This window comes from Mesoplodon densirostris, chromosome 1, assembly GCF_025265405.1.
Source record: "Mesoplodon densirostris isolate mMesDen1 chromosome 1, mMesDen1 primary haplotype, whole genome shotgun sequence".
NCBI lineage: Eukaryota > Metazoa > Chordata > Mammalia > Artiodactyla > Ziphiidae > Mesoplodon > Mesoplodon densirostris.
Genome location: NC_082661.1, coordinates 188,915,049 through 188,939,271, shown reverse-complemented (window position 1 = coordinate 188,939,271; position 24,223 = coordinate 188,915,049). Strand labels below are relative to the sequence as shown.

At 39.1% G+C, this 24,223-nt stretch overlaps 1 protein-coding gene across 2 annotated transcripts in view; it reads right to left on the bottom strand.

The window, feature by feature from the left end:
• MTHFD2L (methylenetetrahydrofolate dehydrogenase (NADP+ dependent) 2 like) overlaps positions 1-24,223 on the bottom strand; it is a 136,051-nt gene that overhangs the window by 4,993 nt on the left and 106,835 nt on the right. Inside the window, exon 7 of one of the 2 annotated variants that reach the window (XM_060092721.1) lies at positions 20,186-20,311. In XM_060092721.1, the coding sequence (XP_059948704.1) occupies positions 20,186-20,311 (126 nt within the window). Of the gene's footprint in view, positions 1-20,185; positions 20,312-23,991; positions 24,072-24,223 lie in introns of those variants that run through there. The other variant, XM_060092736.1, reaches the window with a different exon arrangement.

The window sequence follows — 24,223 nt, the reverse complement described above, 5'->3', positions numbered from 1 at the left end:
CCAGGCTGCGTTAACTGTTCATTCATTGATCCATGAAACTTAGAGTGATTTTCAGTTTGTAGTCATAGAGTATGTTGGAATCTCCTGAGAACTGTAGTCAAACTAGATATGCCCCCTCCCGCCACATGATTCCAGTACACACCACTGAGAATCACTGCTGAAATGAGAGATGTTTCTAACTGGTGGGGGTAGGGGGGAGTATTATACATATAAACAGTGTAGAGTAGATTTAAAACAAGGTCAAAATTCACTGCTTCAGTGAAGGCTACTTCACATGGTGGCCTCAGGTTTCCCAGTCAGGTCCCAGGCAAACCCCAGTGTGCAATACTTGAATGCCCCACTGGTCAAAGCAAGTCACATGGTCAAGCTCAAACTTAAAGACCTGGAATAGGAAGAATGGCAAAGTCACATTGCCAAGAGGATGTGCTTATGAGGACAGAAGATAGTATAGTCATTTTTTATAATCTAATATAATCGTCTCTTGGATTTCAGTCTCTACCTTATTAGCCATATAACCTGCTGCCAGATTTATTCTTTAAAACACAGATTAGGTCATTTCAGCTTATAAACATTTGATGAATCTTGACTGTCATGGCAATTAGGATCTTTTATGATATGGCCCTACATCCATGTTTGCATTATTTCCTAACCCTGGCATATTTTCCTAACCTCATTATTCACTGTTCCCACACATGCTAAAAACTGCCATGGATAAATTTACAGCAAAAGTTTCATGAGAGAGTCAGCCATAGTCACTGTCCCTTTGAAATTACAGTCTAGTTGGGGGCTATATATTACAAATATAATTACCTAAGTAGTAATTGAGCTAAGGCTATGAAATATCCTACAAACAAAATGCTTCCTACAGTGTGAACGTGTTGGGAGGACCTAACTGAGCCTGAGCACATGTGGTGTATCTCTGCCAAGTCCAGAAATCAGAGGATGAACCAAACTTTTCCACGTGAAATGGAGAGGTGAGGAGTAGACAGTGTTCTTGGTCGGGGAACAATGTTTGTGATGAGGTGGAAATAACCTTTCCCCCAGGCAGAAAGTGGCGTGAACTCCTGGGAACACTGCAAGACGGGCAGCAGGGCTGACATGTAGAAGTGAAGATGCAGAAGATGACGTGAAAGGGTCTAGCTCGTGTAGAGCCCAGCAGACCATGCTAAAAATTTGGGGCATTTAACCTAAGAGCAATGGTTAAAGTATTTTTATGTTTATTTATTGAAGTATAGTTGATTTACAATGTTCTATTAACTACTGCTATACAGCAATACAAAAGTGATTCAGTTATACATATATACATACTTAAAAAAAATATATTCTTGGGGCTTCCCTGGTGGCGCAGTGGTTGGGAGTCTGCCTGCCAATGCAGGGGACGCAGGCTTGCGCCATGGCCTGGGAAGACCTCACATGCCGCGGAGCGACTGGGACCGTGAGCCACAATTACTGAGAGTGCGCGTCTGGAGCCTGTGCTCCGCAACAAGAGAGGCCGAGGTAGTGAGAGGCCCGCGCACCGCGATGAAGAGTGGCCCCCGCTCGCCGCAACTAGAGAAAGCCCTCGCACAGAAACGAAGACCCAACACAGCCATAAATAAATAAATAAATAAAATTCTTTTCTATTATGGTTTATCATAGGATATTGAATAGAGTTCTCTGTGCTTTACAGTAGGACCTTGTTGTTTATAAAGTATTATTAGAATTTGGAAAAAAATATTCTGAGGCAGGATAAGTCAAATGGGGAAACTACCTATTCTGTGTACATTTTTCTAATGAGATCAGTTTATCATCTGGGACAGAAGGGAGAACACAAAAGTATCAATAGCAACATAAAGTGAGACGTGCTAAGATGGAAATAAATTCTGGTTCTTGTGGGAGCACCCCAAATCAAATGGGTGTCAAAGGAATATCTGTAAAGTGACAGAAAATCTTCAAGATTTTATGGATGTCTGAGGGGGTAAGAAAGAAGGAGAGAATGCAATGCAAACATCGGGAATAATAAAAGCAAAGGGGGCTTCCCTGGTGGCGCAGTGGTTGGGAGTCTGCCTGCTAATGCAGGGGACGCGGGTTTGAGCCCTGGTCTGGGAGGATCCCACATTCCGTGGAGCAACTAAGCCCATGAGCCACAACTACTGAGCCTGCGCGTCTGGAGCCTGTGCTCCGCAACAAGAGAGGCCGCGGTAGTGAGAGGCCCGTGCACCACGATGAAGAGTGGCCCCTGCTTGCCGCAACTGGAGAAAGCCCTCGCACAGAAACGAAGACCCAACACAGCAAAAATAAATTAATTAATTAATAAACTCCTACCCCCAACATCTTCTAAAATAAATAAATAGATAGATAGATAGATAGATAGATAGATAGATAAAATAAAAATAAAAGCAAAGGAAATTTGGACTTGACAATGAAGCTGATGCAATGGAGGATCTCAAAGTTCATTATGACCGAAGCACATGGTGGAAACAGAGAGTAGAAAGAGATGAGGCTAGGAAGGTGGTCAGGGGCTGCATGACCCCAAAGTGAGGGGTCAGGAAACTTAGATTGGGTGATGGCAGCTGTAGTTACTGTGTTCAGGGTGAATGAGCTTTTTAAAAAAATATCTTTTGTAAATGAACCTAGGCATTTATATATTTAAGAATAACCAGTTTTGCAAGATGAGAAATTGGAGAGAAAAATGTATGCTACTAAATAATTTTCAGAAGAAAATTTAAAGGAGAAATTCATGTTGTATTTTCATTAAGTTTCAGGTTCTTGAATACTATTAAATTATCATTCAAGAAATCCTTTTTCAGCCTGGAATATATATCTAATCTGCTGTGCTCCCTTTTCTCCACTATAGAGAAATCTACTTTTTATCACGTTATTGGCTTCAGATTTCTAAAGGGAAGAATTAACACAGGTTTCGCTTGACATAATTTCCAACATTTCTTACTTGAAGTCAACCATCTTTCAATGTCATGATAAGAAGAATAGGTATGGAGCAGAAGATATTCATGTTTAAAATTTGAGGTGATGAGAGGGATGATGCAAGAAACTAGGTGTTCAGTTTATGTGTGTGCCTCAAAAAAATCCAGGGGTGACACAAGGTGTGGAAATATTACTAATGAAGGCTACTTATAACAACATAAGGGACATTAAAATGCCTTTTAACAATTAAGTTAGGAATAAAGGAATAAGTATGTGATCATTAACCTTTTGGCACCAGCAACCCATGCTTCACCACAGGGTGTCTCTGGCGTGTGTGTTCTGTGTCATTTCCTCTGGAAAATTTATGTTCCCAGGTTCCCAGGTCCTGAGCTTAATAACTCTCATCTAAAATACTTTGTTAGGAAGACTCACTAATTCTTAGGCAGATAGTGAATTTCTGCTACAGTACATTATATACTACTCCAAAGTTCCCAAATAATGGAATCTCCATATATACCTAAACAGAATTTAATTTTGCTAATACAGTTTGGAAATTGTATATTCTGGCAAAGTCAAAGAATATATTTGTGTTTTATAAATCTATTTTTGGGTGGAAGAGGAGGAATTGATATCTCAAGTTCCTGTAGTATTGTTTTATTTCCCTTTATATTTTGTCCAATTCTCTCTCTTTCAAGGAAGTACTCTATAGCCCATGTCAGATTTCCAACAATGCTACAACTAATTTTTAAAACCAACCCCCTTCTCCAAAAGGAAAAAGGTCCTTATCTGTGGCAATTAAGCAGCAGAAGAAAAACTCCTCATTCCTTTCATATGAATTTCAGCCTCCTCCTATACATGTCCAATTGCCTAAATTAAATGCTTGGAGATTTCCCCTTGCTTCTAAATGCAGTCCATTTAGGCATGACGTCTCAAACATATCCACTGTAATGAAGGAGAGACACGCTTCAGGAAAATGAAGTGCATGAGTAACAACCAGAAAAACCTGACTGGCATAAGACTGGAGAAATAGTATGACTCAGGAGATAGTATGGAAAACACTCTACTTTCTCATATGGTTGATAAAAAAATGGCACTTGAGAGCATGATGAGCCAGACAGAGTAAAGGGCTCCTTGAGAAGTGAATGGCTCGCCACTAATTCTTGCAAGGCAGCGAGGAATCAGGTGCCCCAGAGACAATTTGCTATGTTTTCTCTTGCAATTACCTAGCTGCCTGATTCTTGGGGTTTCTACAAGGCTTTTGGTTTTTTTACATATATTAAGATATTCATTATCATGGCACCCAGTTGGATATTAATGGGACAGACAGGATTAAAGCTCTACTGGGGAAAAGAATATGAGACTCTGGTCACATTTCTATAAGTTGTACTTACAAAGACTTCCTTCACCTGTTTACTGTATTACCTGAATGGGTAAGGTGGCTAAGCCTTTTCTTTCTTTTTTGTTTTTGCTTTAGTTACTTTTCTCCTTATGTTAAACCAAATCTACATATATCCAGCTACTGTATCATAGATATGAATATCCAAAACTGCCACTCATACAACTCGGAAGGCTTTCAATTGAGCCAAATAGCAAATCAATCACCCGATGAAATTTTGAAATTGTTTTCTACAAACTCTGTCTATGACCCACCAGAGGAACCTCCTTTCTGACCATGAATGGTATCAGCCATCATTGCCAGTTTCTATTTTGGTGGGCAGGAGTAGGGAATCACTGCTAGGATATTTCTAGTACTCTATCAACATGACTAAAAATATCTTCCTTTCATGACTTCCTTTACAATAAATTATCATTTACTCCTGTCATTCTCCCTAATCCTTTTACTTTCCTACCCAATCCTTTTCCTCAAGCTTCTGAACATTTGTACAATAGAGTGGCAAATCTGTAAACTTGATAGGCTATTTGGAGTCTTCTCAAAATCTCTTGGCAGGGTCTTGATCCCAGTAGTCTGTCATGATCAACCCAAGACACTAGGAGATAAAATTTCCCTTCCAAAGATATTTTTATTTTTAAAAGGTCCTGAGAAACAACTCCAAAAAAAAAAAAAATCTCATCCTTCAGTATAAAAGAAGAAGAAAGACTTGCAGAGGCATCAGGCACTTCTCCTGTTCTGGTAGATGGCCTTTTTGTGCTTCAACTTTCACTCTTCTCTATAAAGATAGATCATTCAATGTCAAATACGTTCTACTAAAGAGTATGTCTCTAAAGGTTGACCTGATTTCAAAGACATAGACTTCACAGTAAGCATCTTGTCCATGTTGTAAGTAACAAGGTGGCAGTTGGCTCACTGGTAGGGGTTTCATAGTGACCATCAGTGGTTCTACCTGCTTTCTGAAATGACATATGTAGCACTATCACCACAGTATTAGTAATAGTCTAACAGAGGCTTTTGCCAATTTCCATCAGCTTTTAAAAAAATGACTGGAAGAGATCACCTCTGGGCTACAGTGTTAGATCTTCTTTTATACTATAGCTGAACTTTTGAGCTACCTTGTAATCATTTACCACAAAAAGTTGATATTTTGAGTTGGACTGATCAACCATATTGTTATTGACTGAATATTTATGTTCCTCAAAATTCATATGTTGAAATCCTACCCTCCAGTGTGATGGTATTAGGAGGCGGGGCCTTTGGGAGATGATTAGGGGTCATGAGGGTTCCAACCTCATGAATGGAATTAATGCTCTTAAAAAAAAAAGAACCCAGAGAACTCTCTTGCTTTTTGTGCCATGTGAAGATACAATGAGAAATTAGCTGTCTGTAATTCAGAAGGGTTCTCACCAGAACCTGACTATGATGGCACTCTGATCTTGGACTTCCAGTGTCCAGAAGTGTAAGAAATAAATGCTTGTTGGTTATGCCACCCAATCTATAGTAATTTAATTTGTTATAGCAGCCCAAACTGACTAAGACACATATCATCAAATTAAAATGATTAACACGGAAGCTGAGTTGGTAGAGAGCCAGTCTAATTCTGGTTTTTTACAATGTCATCACAGATTAATAGTTCTCTAAAAGTGATATCATTCCAAAATAGTCTTATTTCCTTAGAAACTGGTAACATGCTCTTACTTTCCCATCTTGTAGAACAGCGGTCCTCAATCTTTTTGGCACCAGGGACCGGTTTTGTGGAAGACAATTTTTCCACAGGGTGGGGGGTGTGTGTGGGGGTGGGGAATGGTTCAGGTGGTAATGGGGGTGATGATTCAGGTGGTAATGTGAGCAATGGGGAGTGATGGGGAGCGGCAGATGGAGCTTCACTCCCCCGCCCACCGCTCACCTCCTGCTGAGAGGCCCGGTTCCTAACAGGTCGGAGGACTGCTACCAGTCCACAGCCCAGGGGTTGGGACCCCTGTTGTAGAACACACATTTGGAATAAGTAGTACACAAACCACTTCCAAAAGAAGCTTACTTTGACATATAATCTAGAGAATATAAGTTCCGTGAGAGCAGGGACTTTGTCTCTCTGTGCATGGCTATATCCCTAGTACCTGGAAGGTGTGTTGAGTGAGAAATATGCGCTGAGCAAATCAATGTATGACTCAATGGATGTATCACTACTGAATCTGGGTTTCTGTAGATTAATAATGTGTTGGATGCCATCTTGAGTGGGAGATTTTGTTCCCATTAGAGCAACTATAAGGAATTGTTTCTGTAATGTAAGAGTGACATAAGAGATTTATAAGTATCGAGGATGATCATACAAATGACCAATGATATGACTAAGAAGGCTGAGAACTGGTATGGGATGGAGAGACAAAAGAAATGTAGGACAAGAAGCTTACGTTACAGAGGCATACAATTTAGTAGGGAACAACTAAATAAAAGTGCAAGGTAGTATAGGATTAAGAGCAAAAAGAATAGAGGCAGACTGAGATCTGCTACAGGAGTTTGGAGAAGATGTAATAAGCATGAGTACTTTAAAGTTATTCATATGACTGCTGGGTGAAAACATACCTGATCAGAAGAGAGTTGAGGCCAGAAAAGTAATGAGGAGCTGGGTGGTAATTGAAATGTGAAGTTACATATTTCCAGACTAGTACTCTAGTGAAGGGGTCCCCAATCCCTGGGCTGCAGACCGGTCCCTGGCCTGTTAGGAACCAGGCCGCATAGAATGAGGTGAGTGGTGGGCGAGTGAGCAAAGCTTCATCTGCCGCTCCCCATCGCTCCCCATCGCTCGAGTTACCACCTGAACCATCTTCCTCCCTTTTCCATGGAAAAACTGTCTTCCACGAAACTGGAACTGGTCCCTGGTGCCAAAAAAGTTGGGGACTGCTGCTCTAGTGGGAATGGAGAGAAAGGCTGAACAATGTGCATGTACACAAACACAAACATACACTGTTTTCTGCCAGGTATTATGCTCAGCAAGTCACATACATTAGCTCAGGTGAGGTGATTATTTCATTTAATCTTCATAACAACTCTATAAGATAGGTATTATTTAGCTCAGTTTTTCAGATGATAAAATCAAGTCTCAGAGAGGTGAAGTGATTTGCCAAGATCATAATTGTTTTAAGCAACAGAGCTAGAATTCAAACCTAAATCACCCTAACTCTAAATCATAATCTTTTATGAAAGGTTGTATATAATATAAAAACAGCATGGAGTAAAAGGTAACTCTCAGGTTTTGAATGTACAGTACTATGCATAAATAAGACATCTGCAAGCAACTGTAGTAAAAGAAGAGAAAATACAGACAAAAAGCTGCTTTAAAAGCACTCTGGGAGTTTTATACTAGTTTCCTTTATAGTAGTTTCTCAGAAGAATGGTACCTTCTATGTAATTCTAGATTCTCTTCTGTTCTCATATTTTGACTACTGGGTTGGAATTTTGAGGAATAATTCTGACCAGATGGAGTCCCAAATTATAGGGTTCTTTTTGCTCTAGGAGAGATTTATCCAGTGGAGATTCTTTTGAAGAAATCATGGTAAAGCTACAGCTATTTGGGGCCAAATCATGATTATTTAGAATATCATACTTTCCTCATTAACAATATTGGACCTATTATTGAGTACATAAGGCCTTTTGTAATTTTTCCTCCTTGCCTTTGACCTGCTGTTCCCTCCACATGGAAAGAGCCCCTTTTTCTCCTCCCACTTTCTGCCCTATATACACATAAATAGATGAAATTCATTGATCCTTTCAGACTCATCTCAAAAGGATTCTAGAACAGGTACCTTCACTCTTGCCTATTTGAAAACTCTTAGAGTCATAAATCATTCTCCTCTTGCTTTTACATCTAATCATTTAGCCAACCATTCTAACTCTCCTTTTAAATTTTATCTACCATCTAACTACCTCTTAATACTTTCACCCATTACCACCCTGGGCCACACCCCATCTTGGATAATTTCTTATCTGGATAATTACAATGGGCTCTTAACAGGTACCCAATTTACATCCTCACCTCTCTAAGGTCTATTTGCCATTCAGAAAGCCAGGGTTATCCTGGTAAAATGCAAAAATACCATGTCTTTGGCCTGAATCCTCCAATGGCTTTCCATTGCACTTAGAGTAAAATTCAAATTCCTTTCCATGGTCTGTAAGGCCGGTCATGATGTCGCACCCCTACTGCTACCTCGTTGAGTTTACATCCGAGCATTCTTCCCCTTATTTATTCTGTCCCAGTTACAGTGGCCTTCTTCAGCTTATCAAAACCAGCAGCCACACTGCACCTCAAAGTTTTTACACGTGCTGTTCCATGTGTCTGGACTGTTCCTCCCCCATATATCCACATGGCTTTCTCCCTCACTTTGTTCAGGTCAGCAGTTAGCTTTCTCTGACCACCCTTTCTAAACAACCTCACTCCATAAATCTATAGCCCCCCTTTTCTTGTTTTATTTTTGTAACATTAAATACTGCCTAATATAGTATATGTATATATTTGTTTATTATCTGTCTTCTCCAACCAGAAGGTAAGCTACTTTTGGGGAAGGACTTGGCTTATTTCTGTCACTGTTGCGTCCCAAGTGCCTATGACAATGCCTGACACGTAGCATCTCCCACCCCCTCCTGCATCCCATCCCACAGTTCCTCTCTGGCCTCCAGGAATTCCTGAGAGGACCCTGAGCAGCCCCTCCTCTTCCCAATGTCCTCCTCAGCATTTTTTAGAAAGGGTTATTGTGAGGGGCCAGAGAACCCCTAGGCCTCTACTGTGCAGGGAATTGTGGGCCAGAGAGAAATCACTGCCAGGGATGGGCTCAGCTGTTGTCTCCCCTTCAAGGCTGGACGTGTCTCGTTCCTGGGGCAGTTTAAGAAACGAGTGGGTTATAGGCCTGGAGTGGATGGACAGACCAGCTCAAGGTTTGGCCTTCTCTTTCTTCTTACTTTCCCAGGGTGGCTGGGCTAGATGCCCCCTTTTCCCTCCCTCTCTAGGACCAACCACTCCTCATCCACAAATCCCTCCCTGAGTTCAAGCACAGACTCCAACATGAAAACTGTTTTCCTTGGTAGCTTAGTGAGCTGGTGCTGGTCCTGCCTCCCTGTGAAGCTAACACAGCCACAGGAGGGCACTTGGCCCCACTGCCTTCCCAGACTGTCCACAGGAGGGTGCCCAGCAGGGTAGCACACAGGGCCCCAAAGGAGGATCTGAAGGGCGAGCAGGGCACTGAGGAGCAGAAGCCCAGGTATGAGAGTCCCTGTCCCCATCCCTGCCTGCACTGTGTCTCAGGGCGAACCTAAGATCCTGCATGCCATGTTCTTTTAAAAAAAAATGTATTGAGATATAATTGACATTGTGTAAGTTTACTGTGTACAAACCTGTTAATTTGATACATTTATATATTGCAATATGATTACCACTGTTAGTTAACACCTTTATCATGTCACAGAATTATAATTTCTTTTTTTGTGGTGAGAACAACTGGTCTTTTAGCAAGTTTGAAGTTTATAATATAGTATTGTTGACTATATCATTATGCTGTGCATTAGATCTTCAGAACTTATTTATCTTCTAGTTGCAAGTTTGTATCCTTTAACATCTCCCCAATTCTCCCACCCAGCCCCTAGTAACCACCATCCAACTCTGTTTCTATGAGTTCAGCTTTTTTAGATTCCACATATAAGTGAGAGCATAGAGTATTTTTCTTTCTCTGTCTGGCTTATCTCACTAGCATAATGCCTTCAAGATCTATCCATGTTGTTGCAAATGGCAGAATTTCCTTCTTTCTCATGGTTATATAATATTCCATTGTATATATATCACATCTTGTTTATCCATTCATCTATTAAGGGACAGAGGTTATTTCCATATCTTTTGTGAATAAAACCACAATAAACATGACATATCTTTTTGATATCCTATTTTCATTTCCTTTGGATATATACCAGAAGTGGGATTGCTCATAAAATCAACATACAGAAATCAGTTATGTTTCTATACAACAATGAAATATCTTAAAATGAAATAATGAAACTATCTTGCTCACAATAGCTTCGTAAAACAATAAAATACTTAGGAATAAACTTAACCAAGGAAATGAAAGATCTGTACAATGAAAACTGCAAGACTTTGAGCAAAGAAATTGAAGAAGACACAAATAAACAGAAAGATATTCCATGTTCATGGATTGGAGGAATTAATATTTTTTAAATGTTCATACTACCCAAAGCCATTTATATATTTGGTTCAATCTCTACCAAAATTTCAATGGCATTTTTCACAGAAATAGAAAAAAAAATCCTAAAATATGTATGAAAACACAGAAGACCCTGAATAGCTAAAGCAGTGCTGAGAACAAAGATGGGGGCATCACACTCCCTGACTTCACACTATATTACAAAGCTACAGTAATGAAAGCAGTACCATGCCAGCATAAAAATAGACACACAGACCAATGGAAGAGAATTGAGAACTCGGAAATAAACCCCACATACAGGGTCAACTAATATTTGACAAGGGAGACAAGAATACTCAATGGGAAAAGGATAGTCTCTTCAACAAACAATGCTAGGAAAACGGGATAACCACATGAAGAAAAATGAATTGGAGCCCTTTCTCACAGCACTCACAAAAATTAACTTGAAATGGATTAAAGTCTATTTAAGACCTGATACCATAAAACTCCCAGAAGAAAACATAGGGAAGAAGCTCCTTAACATTGGTCTTAGCAAGAATTTTTTGGATATGACACCAAAGCACAAGCAACAAAAGTAAAAATCAACAAGTGGGACAACATTAAACTAAAAACCTCTAGTACAGAAAAAGTAACAACAAAATGAAAAGGCAACTTACAGAATAGGAGAAAATATTTTCAAACCACATATTGGATATGGGATTAATAACCAAAATATATAAAGAACTCATACAACTCAGTAGCAAAAAAAACCCCAAACAACCCAATTAAAACAATGGGCCAAGGAACTGAATGGATATTTTCCCAAAGAAAACATACAAGTGGCCAATGGTACATGAAACATTGCTGAACATCACTAATCATCACTGAAATGCAAATTAAAACCATAGTGAGATACCACCTCACACTTGTTAGAATGGCTACTATCAAAAAAAAAAAAAGAAGTAAGTTTTAGCAAAGATCTGGAGAAAAGGGAACACATGCACTGTTAGTGAGAATGTAAATTGGTACAACCACTGTTGAAAACAGGATGGATTTCCTCAAAAAATTAAAAATAGATCCAGCAGTCCCACTTCTGGGTATATATGCACAGGCTGTGTTCTAACAGCAGGTATCTCACCTTGCCTGGCTGGGCATATGCAAAAAATCTTAACACTTGAACCAGGAGAAACATGGGTCTTTGGGACCCTGTGCAGCCCTGGGCCCCAGGAACAGTAGCCAAGAGCTTTCTCATAGGCTTTTCCCCAGGTCCTACAAGTATGACCCAGGCCTTCTTGACTCAGGCTGCCTTAAAGTACCATTGTCCCCATGACTGGGGTCTCTGTAGGCTGTGCCCAGGCCTGGCCCTTGGTCTTCAGAAGAGCCTCATGGCAATGGCAATAGCTCCATCTCCTGAGGCCGGGGGCCCTGAGTCTCAGTCAGACCCCTACACTGTGGCCCCCTGCCCACCTCTTGGCTGACATGGCCCAATTCAGCCTTGGCTAACCTACTCTCTGTTGCTATCCCATTTATCTGGTGTCCCAGCTTTACCCTTAACCTGGCCTGGGACACTCTGGGAGCCCTTTCTCAGTTTGTGTGCCACTGTGAGACCAGCAGGGGCAGAGGGAAGCTTGTGGACCTGAGCCAGCTGGCTTTCCTCCCAGCATACCACCCTGAAGGCCTCCTGCTCTCCTGCCACATCTCACTGTGTAGGTTTCTCTTTCTTACCAGTCAAAATAAGTAGTAAGTCATGGGCCTTTCCTTCTCAGGACATGTTGCAGATGGTCCCTGGGCCAAAGAGTGTCTCCTGACCTGCTCCCTTTGTTATTTTTCTACTTCTGGACATACTGCATGACATACACTTCAATAAAAAGTATAGCCTAGTGAATTAGAAGGGCTACTGAAAACATCAGTAATAATCAAGAGCCTGAAAGTAAGGTCAGTAAAGGTGGAGTTACAAAAAATGGAAGCCCCAAAAGGTCTTGATACAATTTTTGACATTGCATGAAGTAGTCAAAAAGTGTCTAGTCTCTGACAATGATTGAATAATAAAAATGAGTGTAACTAGTTAGAACCAGATAGTTTGATGAGGCTATACTGACTATGCAAATTCTGTTGCAAATCTACATATCCTTTACCTACAGAGAAATCAGAGTTAATCCTGTAAAAACTGAGTCAAGACATAACTTCGCTGACACTAGGCATCCACTAAACCCCTAGGGAAAAACAAAGCAGCTCATGCTTTGAAACTGACTAAAAAGTAAGCAGACAATGATGAGATTGTCCTTGAGGTTTTCATAACAGAATGAATTTAGGATAGACTGAATGGTATATGGATGCTGGATGAAGAGATCTTTTTTTTCCCAAGAGATTGGTCTTCAAGTTCTTATATACAGAATGGATTGTTATTCACCCAATATGGTGCCCATCTAGAGACTATAAATTCCACATCTTTTTTACTCCCACATAGGAGCAGCCATGTGACTATGTTTAGGTCAATAGGATGCTAGCAGAAATGATTCGTGCACCTTCCAGTTCAATTTTCTCAAAAGTGAAGTCACTTGCCTTCGTCTCTCTTTCACCTCCATGGAAGGAACCATGGATGAGGAGGCAATTCAATTGTGTGGATAACAATGCTCAAGTGGAATAGTGTTACAGGCTGAATGGTGTCCCCCCAAAATTCATACGTTGAAGTCAACCTCAGTACCTCAGAATGTCACTGTATTTGGAGAGAGGGTCTTTCAAGAGGTAATTAAGTTAAAACAAGGCCATTGGTGTAGGCCTTCATCCAATATGACTGGTGTCCTTAGAAGAAAGGAAATTTGGACATAGGCATGTACAGAAGGAAGATGATGTGAAGATACAGGGAGAAGATGACCACCTATAAGCCAAGGAGAGGGGCATTAGAAGAAATAACCCTGGCCACACCTTGATTTCTGACTTCTAGCCTCCAGAATTATGTGAAATAAATTTCTGTTGTTTAAGCCACGCAGTCTGTGGTACTTACTTACGGCAGTTCTGTCAAACTAATATAAAAAGTAAGATGGATGAAACCAGTATCCCTGAATGAAGCAGAGCTGATTGTCTGCCTAACTCTGGACTTTTATGAGAGTGAACTAAACTATTCTGTTGAGTTCATGTATTTTGGTGTCCCTTTGCTATAGCAGCTTAAGCTATACTCTAGTATAATACTTAGAGGGGGAAAAAAGGGAAACAAGCATTTAACAAGAGAGAAGGAGCGAGGCAAACCATCATATATTCACTGGACATAACCAGGAACTAGGACCTCAGCATGGAAAATGACTGATAAAAATTTAAGTGCATAAGTCATATAGTCCTCAAAGTATGTAAAATATGCATACACAAAATGTCTAGAAGCAACTGTAGTTATAAAAAAAAAACTATTGGTTGTGTTAGAGATTAGACACATAAAATGTGGCTTCTTTATTCTGATAATTTAAATCAGTTCCATTAACAATATATGTACGTTTAGACTTACCTCTATAATTTCTATTTACTATCCTATAAGTTTAAGTCAGCAAAGAGAATCATGCTTAGACATTAACCCCACCGATTCTGATTCTGAGAAAAGTGCTACACACTGTTCCTCCTTCCCATCTCTTTGCTTTCTTCTCACCAGTTCTTCCCAGCATTGTCTTACTCCCTGCTTTCTTACAGACCAGTAAGTGGAGCAGAGTGGTCAGGGATGGAAGAATTGAAGACAAGGAGGAGAGATGGGCAGAAATACAGAGCAGACATTTCACTTCCTTTCATTCCACCTCAATCCCTGCAGAATTCATCACAAAACTGAAGCAAAGCTATTGGAGCTTCCAAAAATTATAGACATATCTGTGTGTTATCTACAAGGTGTAAATGAGGCATATGAATGTTCACCAGTGTGAACAAGCTTAGCTGAAGTAACAGCATAGGAAGTAATTAATTAGATTGTTCAGCTGACCAAATCCATTCAGTGAATGGCTGTTATAAAAGCATCGTAATTATGTGCTTCTGAGTCCTGGCCCATAGACTGTTTTCCAGCTCATTATTCAGAAGAAGCAGTTTACACCTCATACCACATCATCTCTTATTTCTGTTTCATGAGAATACAGCCTTCTTTGTTAGGAATGTATGAATTTCCTTTCAAAGCTACCAATAGAAAATGATTAAAAGAAATTCCAAGTGAAAGTGGGTATGCCACATTGTTTTGTTTTAAATCTATATTAGCAAATGTAAGGTTTTCAGAAGGTTATTTATTTTACGATTGCTTGTAATGAAAAACAATTTTTCGACATACACAGTAATTTTATCACTGATGTTTTAAAATACCGTTTCTTCTTGTAATGTCTTAAATTGAAGGGGGGAGGCATGTTCAAGTAATTGAAAGGTAGCAGTAAGCACCTGTCAGATGCTGGAAGCAATGATGAGCTATCTTGAGTTCTATAACTGAGGATCAATACAAAACAAAATAGCACTTTAGTAATAACTTTAAGGCTTTATTAATTCCTCAAAGCACCCAGAGAGGAATGGTGTTGCACAGAGGCCTAACTTGGATCTATTTTGAGAAAAAGCACTAGTGTGGATTTCCTAGAAAAGGTGCTAAGCAAACAATGCCTCCAACACTGCATAACCTCCATGGGTAGTAATACTGAGAAACTGTAATCAAACACAATTGAATAATCGTGTAGTAGAGGTGATTATGACAGTGGATATGAATGTGAACTATATGACCACTAATTTCATGAATTTTATTGAACATAGAGATAAATGCAGGGAGGGCTCACTTTTTACAGTAATGTAAGAGCATAAAAATGACTGTGCAAGCTGAAACAGTGCAAAGTAATCTTAAAAATCAATGGGAGGATATTACATTTGCTCAACGACCTTTAAAATTTTTTTGTCAAAACACTAAAAACTCTTTTACTGTGGTTTACAAATGTGTAGAGAATTGAAAATAATAGTAAAACTAGTATTTATTATACCATAATTTAAACATTAGAAACATTGAGAATCAAAGTGTTTTCTTTATTTGTAAAAATCTTATGAAGAGTAGTTTGAATACTGCTTTTCTTCCCCTGGTCGTATACCTTATAACACAGAGGTAGTATCTCTTTTATGACTTGATGAATTGTCAGATTCCTTTCTAAGTTTGGATCCACTTCCAACATTTTGTCTTTGCCCTTTCTTATGTCATGAAATATCTCTGAGAGTTCCTTTAATGTAGAGTTTTATGCCAGTGTCACTTCCTCTGGGACACTGTTATCCTTTCAGTAACAACCACTTTCCTCATTTATGTCGATAAGTTCGTCTGGCTGTATATCTAGAGTCTCAAATGGCAAACAGTGGCACTGTCAACATCCCATGGTCAGCTATTTCAAATTTCACTTTCAGAATTATCACTTTTCATTTCTTTGCTGGCAATTCTCTCTTTGCATGATCTATTTTTGCAAAATGTTATGTGGTTTATCACTGAGAAACAAAGAGTCAACAGAACTACACACTTTGCTGTCTGAACTGAATAACAGATGTGCCATGACCAATCGCCCACAGACTTTGAAAGAATTGGTATAATTGGTCACAGATAATGATGCACATTTGTTACTGACATAATGATTTGTGCCCCGAAGAGCTAGCAGAGAAGTTTGCACTTGATGCAATTACTAACTAAAATTCAAATCAGTCTATTGGGGGACTGGTGTTATTTAGCTAATCCGTGGTAATTGAAATTTGTGTATATCAGAACCATGCAAAGTGAGGACTGTTGTACACCAATACTGTTGTTTAGGCACTTTAAAACCTGCTATTATACATAAGGTGGGTGGGGGATAAAAGAAATAATTCAACGTCCTGAAAGGAAAGTATTAACCAAGTGAAGTATAGGACAGTCGAAATAATAGAGGGTAAAAATGATGAGTGCCTACAAACCCACGGTGCCCCCCGTGCTATGTCCTCTCAGGCAAGATGCCCAGGCTTTGTGTGCCTCTGCAAAATGCAGCATAATAACTGTCAACTGAAAAAAAAATAAATAACGTGAGAGTTGCGAGTTAAGTTTTATTTGGGGCAAAATGAGGACTACAGCCCAGGAGACAGAATTTTGGAAAGTTATGAGAAACTGATCTAAAGAGGTAGGGGGCGAAGGTCCGTGGTTCTGGTGAAGGGGGAGTACATGCAATCAAGTACATATTTTTTGCAGAAGGTTGCTGCTAGTCTCATGAAGGTTACTGCTAGTCACGAGCAGGCATCACCATGAAGGATTTTAGTGCTTCTCTAGATACGAGGAGATGCAAGAATTGGGCTCATAAAATCTCCTGCAAATCTCTATCTGAAGACCTGTTCTGCCAGTTTTTTCCCAGAGTACAGAGGGCCTCATTCCTGATCTCCACCCTGAACTCCTCTCAGGGGGTGTTGAAGGTCAGCAACTGCAGCAGCTCTTGATTTAATCCTTGTAGAGGCAGATGGCAAGTGCCAATTTGTAGTTGGCATAACAATACCTATCTTATAGGGTTATCATAATAACTGAATCAAAATTAAACAATTATAGGGTTATCATATGTAAAATGATAGGGTTATCATAGGGTTATAGGGTTACCATATGTAAAAGCCTGAGAACAATACCTAGCACACTGTAAGCACTACACAAACACCAGCTATGAGAGCAGGAAATAAGAGCCAGGAAACCCTAGCAGATGAAGGAAGATGTGGTCTAGAGGAAATTATATCTAAACCAAAACAAAAAACCTGTCCTTAAAGTCAAAAGGAAATATTTAGGGTGTTTTTTTTATTTCCTTTTTTCAAGAACTATAGTAAGGGTGATGCAATCTTCATGTTGTATTTGATATAAAATGTCACTCTTCTTAGAAGACTGATTTAAAATTGAAGCTAAAATATCTAATAATGAAGAAGAATACAAATAGGCATTTATATTTTCTTAGAAATAAAATAGATTAAATGACTCCTGGTTTTATTAATCATTGAATTTGTAAAATAATGTGCAGTTATTTACATATTTCCAACAGTGTCCAAATGAGGTCATGGATGAAATTTTTCTTTAAAAATCATTCCCATCAAAGTAATCTACTTGAAATAGGCCATGTTGTTTCCTTTATTAGTGAGCTAAAGATTTCTGCAAGGACAATTTACTTCAGCACTGGATTTTACCTGTATCTGTTTTATCTATCTTGGCTATAGTGAAACTTTCACTGATACTCACAAAGCAGCCACACTCCCTGTGGCAATTTACAGCCAAACACTACCTGTAAGTTTTGCATCAGAACCCACGTGAAAGCTCCTCCCTCTCAGCTGCAGGATCATCCCACACCTCAAGTTAAGTCCTGATCAACAACCTGAAGAGCAGCATGTCAAAACCTATCACTTGCGTGCTCCTCTGGGTGGCTGAGTCATGGCCTCACCGACAAGGCTTTCTTTACCAAGTCCAGGTCTTCCTTAGGGCTCTGGTTCCATAAACCAGCAGGGCAACAAGAGTAATATTATCAGTCACATGGGCGTAATTTATGATAGGGTCAGAAAAACCTGACTTTCCGAAAGTTTCTGTGTTTTTACACAATCATGTGGTAGCACTCAGCTGAATGTCCAAGATGCACCAAGTGTTAGAGCTGGAAGGAGCCGTTGCCAACATTGTTATCATTTAACTGATAACAACACTGATGGCCAGAAAGGTTGCAAAGTTATCAGGTTGCCATACTAGGTCTAAGAGCATCTCTTCAGTCTCCCAGCCCAATGCTCTTTCCTGCTCATCTTATATCTTTGTCTCTCATGGTCATTTCCTTTTTCGTTTCATTATATACTTAGATACACATAACTGCAATTTAATTGAATAGATACTATCAAGAGACTGCATATCCATGTGTGACTTAGCATGTGCACCCACCCCAAAATGCTCATTTTTTAATGTTTTCATAATACCCTTACAAGCAAAAAAAAAAATTCTTAGCTAAACATAAGAATGCATGGAAATGATCTGAGACCAATGAAACATCATATAAGAGAAGGGTCTTATAAAACATTGCCAACTGCTGAGTGAGCGTGCCCCACAAGCACAGTCAAGGTTGTGAGCTGTTAACATCCCTGCTTTTCTTGCCTCGAGCTGGTTATTATGTGCTGTCTGTGCCATCTGGGTGCATCATAAGTGTGTGGCGATTTTGCAATAAACCTGGTAACTAAAATGTAATCATGAAGCAGAATGACAGTGTAAGAAATAAGGTCAGAAATAAAATACATTTTAAAATGAAATGTACCCTTACTCTTTCAAGTTGAGAAATTCAAATATATTATTGATATCTGACATTAGTGATTGAACATGAAAAATGAAATAAAGAAAAAAGGTCATTTCATGAAGAGGTCAACATGTACACATAACATACACACATACATACAGACACACATGTTCACTTGGAGAGCCACCCTGCTAGGCTGGCAGGACCCTGTGAATGACAGCCTATGAGGGCAGTAGATGATAAGGTCCATCTGTACTTTGCTCTCTTCACCATTCTGTCCCCAGAGTATTTTGTTCTCAGGTTTTCTTTTTTTTTTTTTTTTTTCTTTTCTTTTTAGCACCAAGCTCACCTTGCCTACCTGGACCTGGTCCCTAATGCACCTGGAATCTCACATACATGGGGCCAATACCTTACTCAGAAGGACACTTCTGAGTCCCTGCATATTCATTTGTATTCCACACCTTGCTAGGACTCGGGCAAACCATCAGCTGATGACTAGATTCCAAGAGAAAATGTAAAATTTGAATTATTTTAGAAAGAGCACCATTTTTTCCTTTCAATTTGTCTATAAAGACACACTTATAACTTAAGGAAGTTCTCGCATGGCCCTAAATTTTTTGGTCAGAATGATCAATCGAATATATAAAATATTTCTAATGTGAAAATATCTCCACTTTATTATATGCCTGTAGTATTAGACATCTAAGATTCCTAGACTATACTGAAAACCTGAACGCAGGTAAGTATCTAACAAGGGTATTGGAAGTAAAATTGGATTGGGGGGGTGAGGCATCTAAAAATATATCTATATTGCGGTTGGTTTCCTCATCTGTAGAGATACAGCATTGGGCTGGAAATTTTTTTATTACTACACAATGGGTGCTTTATCTCCTTCATTGGCCATGGAAATGTTAGCCTAACTCCTTTTTGTCATCCTCTTTAAAACACAAGTGAAGAATGTTGACTTGAATTATCCAGGTAACTGTCTAGATCTGAAATATAGAGTTAGCAAACACACCCTAAGATGTCTTCTTGCTCTGAGAGTGAATGGCTGAGTATAAAGCATGGATGATGAAGTACAGAGACACACTCCCAAAAGTCAAAATAATGCTCCCTATAAAAGGCCGGCTGAATTCTTTCATTAAAAAAATGCACTATAAGAAATTTCATCTTAAAACTAAATAATAATGGTACAATTCTGTTTTTCTCCCAAGGAGGGAAAGGAGGAAAGGAAGGATAGAAGGAAGGGCTGAAAGAAAGGGGGAAGGAAGATAGGAAGAAAGGAGTGAAGGAAGGAAGTCAGGCAGAAGGAAGGAAGGAAATATGTAATTGTCATTAAACTCTTTTCCCTCAGAGGAAAGATTAATGTAATGGTTGATAATAATGCCCCAATCGAATGGAAAGTTTCTCTATTATCAAAACATGCAACATAGAATCTTTGTTTTTCATCACTTATCAAAAGAGATATAGTTTACTACCTTCAAAGTCCACATCTCCAACTAATTTTGTCTTTCCTGTCATTGGGTCATGGACATAGTTGATACCCACATCAATTACAGCAGCACCTTCTTTAACCATATCAGATGTAATCAACTTTGGAATACCTGAAAGCAAAACAGAGTTGTAAAACACTGGAAAATACTTAAGCTTTGTCCTGGAGTATAACAAAGTTTATACATTAGTTTATGCATCTAATGTTTTTATTGTCATGGAAAGGTAGTACATGGGGGCATCTCTGGGTGAAATCCTGCCAGGATTTACCCTTTCACCTTAGAGACTGCTTACCAAAGCAATTTCTTACCAAAGCATTTCTCCAAATGGACACCCACTTGAGCAGCATCCTTTTGTATTTCGTGTACTATAAATAGCATGGGAAGATTATGGAGATAAAACAGGCTCCTGCTGAGGGTGAGTGGAGTGAAAACAACTTGGAAGATGGAGGTGGAGAGAAGGAAGAGAGGGAGGGAGGAAGGATAAAAAGAAAAAAAGTGAAAATGGTAATAATTCATATTCCTCAGGGTTGTGGTAAACTGTAAAGTGCTGAATACAAAGTATTATCTCATCCACTCCAAACACGAAAGGCTATCTTGAGCTTTATATTTATTTTTTTCTTGGTTTCTTTGATTCATCATGTCTGTATATGACTTGGAATGGTGTAAGAAACAGTTAGTTCTACTCACTATTTCTCCATTCAAGTTTGAAAGATAGCTCTACAGAGATGTTATGTCACTATCTATATTTTATAACTTTTCAAATTTTATTTCAGGCACAACAGTACCAGCTAACAATGGCTAGTGTTCCAATTTTTTTGTTATAAATTAACAAACCATTCCCAAACTTAGTGTCTTAAAACAACAACTAATTATTATGTTCCACAGTTGTGTGAGTTGACTGAGCTCAGCTGGATGGATCTTCTTGGGGATCTTTCATATAAATGGAGTCAGATAGTGGCTGCGGCTGAAGTCATCTAAAGCTGTGATGCAGCTGGTTGTCCGAGGTGGCGCACTCACAGGGCTACAGCTGATGCTCATGGTGGCTGAGCTCAGCTGGGGCTGTCAAATGGAGCACATGGGTGTGGCCTCTCCATGCAGCTTGGGCTTCTCACAACCTGGCAGCTGGCTTCCAAGAGTAAGTGTTCCAAATGATAGGAAATAGAAGTCACTTAAGACTGGAACCTGGAAACTGGCACAATGTCACTTCTGTCATATTCTATTGGGCAGGCAGTGACAGAATCCACTTAGATTTAAAAGGAGGGATGGAGATGCCATTTCTCAGTGGGAGGAGAATCAAAGAATTTGAGTGTCCATCTTTACTCCACCAGAATGCCTCTGGTGGACATTGTGTCTGGTGGGTGATTTACTCACTTTCACTTGCTACATCCCTTGCTGGAAAAGGGTTACCTGTTGTTGTGTCGGCAGACGCTTTCTTCTAGCATCTGAATATTCATTTAAGTATTCCAGATGGTTTAAATGTCACCTTGTGGCATATGATTTTTACTGCTAGTAAGAATTGAAAGGCTATAAGGAAACAGTGCCAGAATAGATGTAGCTAACTGATAGGTTCCTCAGCCACATAATGATACAACCAAGAAGGCATCAGTGTTTGAGATATATATTTTCTCTTGCTTTCCTATCCTATCCCATAGAACTTCTTCCTTTTTACCAGTTCTAGCATTGATATTGAGTATTGCTCTAAAGATACTCATAAAATCCTGTTTCTCCTTGGCATTCAATAGAAAAAGAAACCATAATTGATTATGACTGCAGGAAATATTTTTAAGATCAAAATGTTGATGAAATAGTTATTAAAATCCAGCTACTATGCTTTTGAGAAAGATCCAAATCTCCCTCCTAATTAGAATTGTTCAATACAATATCTCAGAAAATATCAACTGGGAATGGTCAAATGCACAATTTTCAGAAAAGAGGGAAATGTGGGCTTGATTTTAATTCCCAGGAAAATTACAAAATGGAAAAAAACTTGAATGCATTTTTTTCTGATGATGATGTTACATATGTCCATTGCAGAAAATCTGAAAAATATTTAAAAGTTTAAGAGTAAAACAAAAATCACTATAATCTTGCCATCCAAAGATAAGAAGTATATTTTTATTGTATTTCTTTCTAGGATTTCAAAATATTTCTACATTATATATAAAAGCCTGTAATTTTGTTTGCACCATGCTTCATTGTATATCTTACCACTTTGCATTAAAATTAAATTGTGAGCTTTCTCCTATTTTATCATTTGAAATTTAAAAACTACATGAAATAATTTATTATATGAATTACCATAAGTCATTCATTCCTGCACTCTTTCCAATATTTTGCTGTTATAAATAATGCAGTGATGATCATTTATGTTCAGAAAACTATGATGATTTCTGAATTGCAGCATCACATTTGACAGAATTTTTCACTGAACCCTTATTAACATGACGGAAAAATGTGGGCTGTATAAAAGCTCTCATTGGTACAGTCATGACAGTTTAAATAACATATTCTGAAATGGTTTATCAATGCATCTGTTAAAAAGGTCTATTGAGGTCTTCCATGAAAACTATTTTTCAGTGCCATTTTCAAATTTTGTATGAAGAACTTCCAAGAACGCACTGGCATTATAATGTTTGCTTTATCTTTGTCTTCCTCCAGGTCAATTTTCCACCTTTCCCTGCTCTACTTTATGGCAGAGATGGGACTGATCCTTACAGAGGTCTTGTGTGCTTCCTGTCTTATTTGGAACCCTGTCACAGCCTTGAGAACAAGTACAAGCTAGCCAACTGGCAGATTCAAATCCTGTGAAGAGAGCTGAGTTGTTTCAGTGGAGGCCATTTTCGACCAGTCAACTAGCCAACCACCAGCTGAAGCAGATGCTTGAACAAGCCAAGTCAAGGTCAGAAGAAATGAGCCAAGGTCACCATAATTGACCAGCTGAACCAGACTCATGAGAAATTTTTTTAAAAAGGTAGTCGCTTTTTTATTTTATTTTATTTTTATTATTTATTTATTTATTTTTTTGCGGTACGCGGGCCTCTCACTGTTGTGGCCTCTCCCGTTGTGGAGCACAGGCTCCGGACGTGCAGGCTCAGCAGCCATGGCTCACGGGCCTAGCCGCTCCGCGGCATGTGGGATCTTCCCAGACCGGGGCACGAACCCATGTCCCCTGCATCGGCAGGCGGATTCTCAACCACTGCGCCACCAGGGAAGCCCGGTAGTCGCTTTTTAAAAAGGTGACTGAGTTTGTTTTTGTTTTTTGTTTTTTGTTTTTGTTTTTTACACAGCTAAAGCTGCATAGCCCATATTAGCAAATGACACAAAATTGGATAGAATAGCTAGTAGGTAGCCACTTTGGAATAATGGATGATAAACAGCAATAAGAATTAGAAAGGGGTTACATGTATAATTCTGATCAGTTGCTTTACTTGATTAAAAACTCATTAAAAACTATTAGGCTATGCTAAGACAAATAGTGTCCAGATACAGAGATATAATGTTTTCCACAATATTTTCAGCAGATTCTCTCTGGAAATCTTGGTTGTATTCTAGAGGCTGATCTAGAGAAGAACGATTAGAATGGATCTAGAAATCATGTCATATGGAGCCAGTGCTATCAAATTAACTGGTTCAACTGTTTACCGTCAGTCTTTGATAAGATGAAAAAGCTTGTGCCACAATGTAAAGCAACTAAACAAGCTGTTGAATTCAGCTAGCTTTATTTTTTCATAGCAAGACTTTTTCAATGAAGAAAGCAGTATGTTGACTTGTATTCTTCCACAGCTCCTTATCTTGTTGTGGACCTATAATTATAGTTCCCAGAGGGTAAGAAACAGTCATGGGTCAGTACTGGTCCACACGCCGAATATCTCTGAAATAGAGGAATGGTTGAATAAACTCAGGCTGCCTATCTCAGGGGAAAAAACCCAAAGAAACTAAAAACAATCAAAACCCAATAATTGCGGCAGTGTCTCCAATATGTTAAACTGAATAGGGAGTAGATTTACTTTATATATTTTCAGA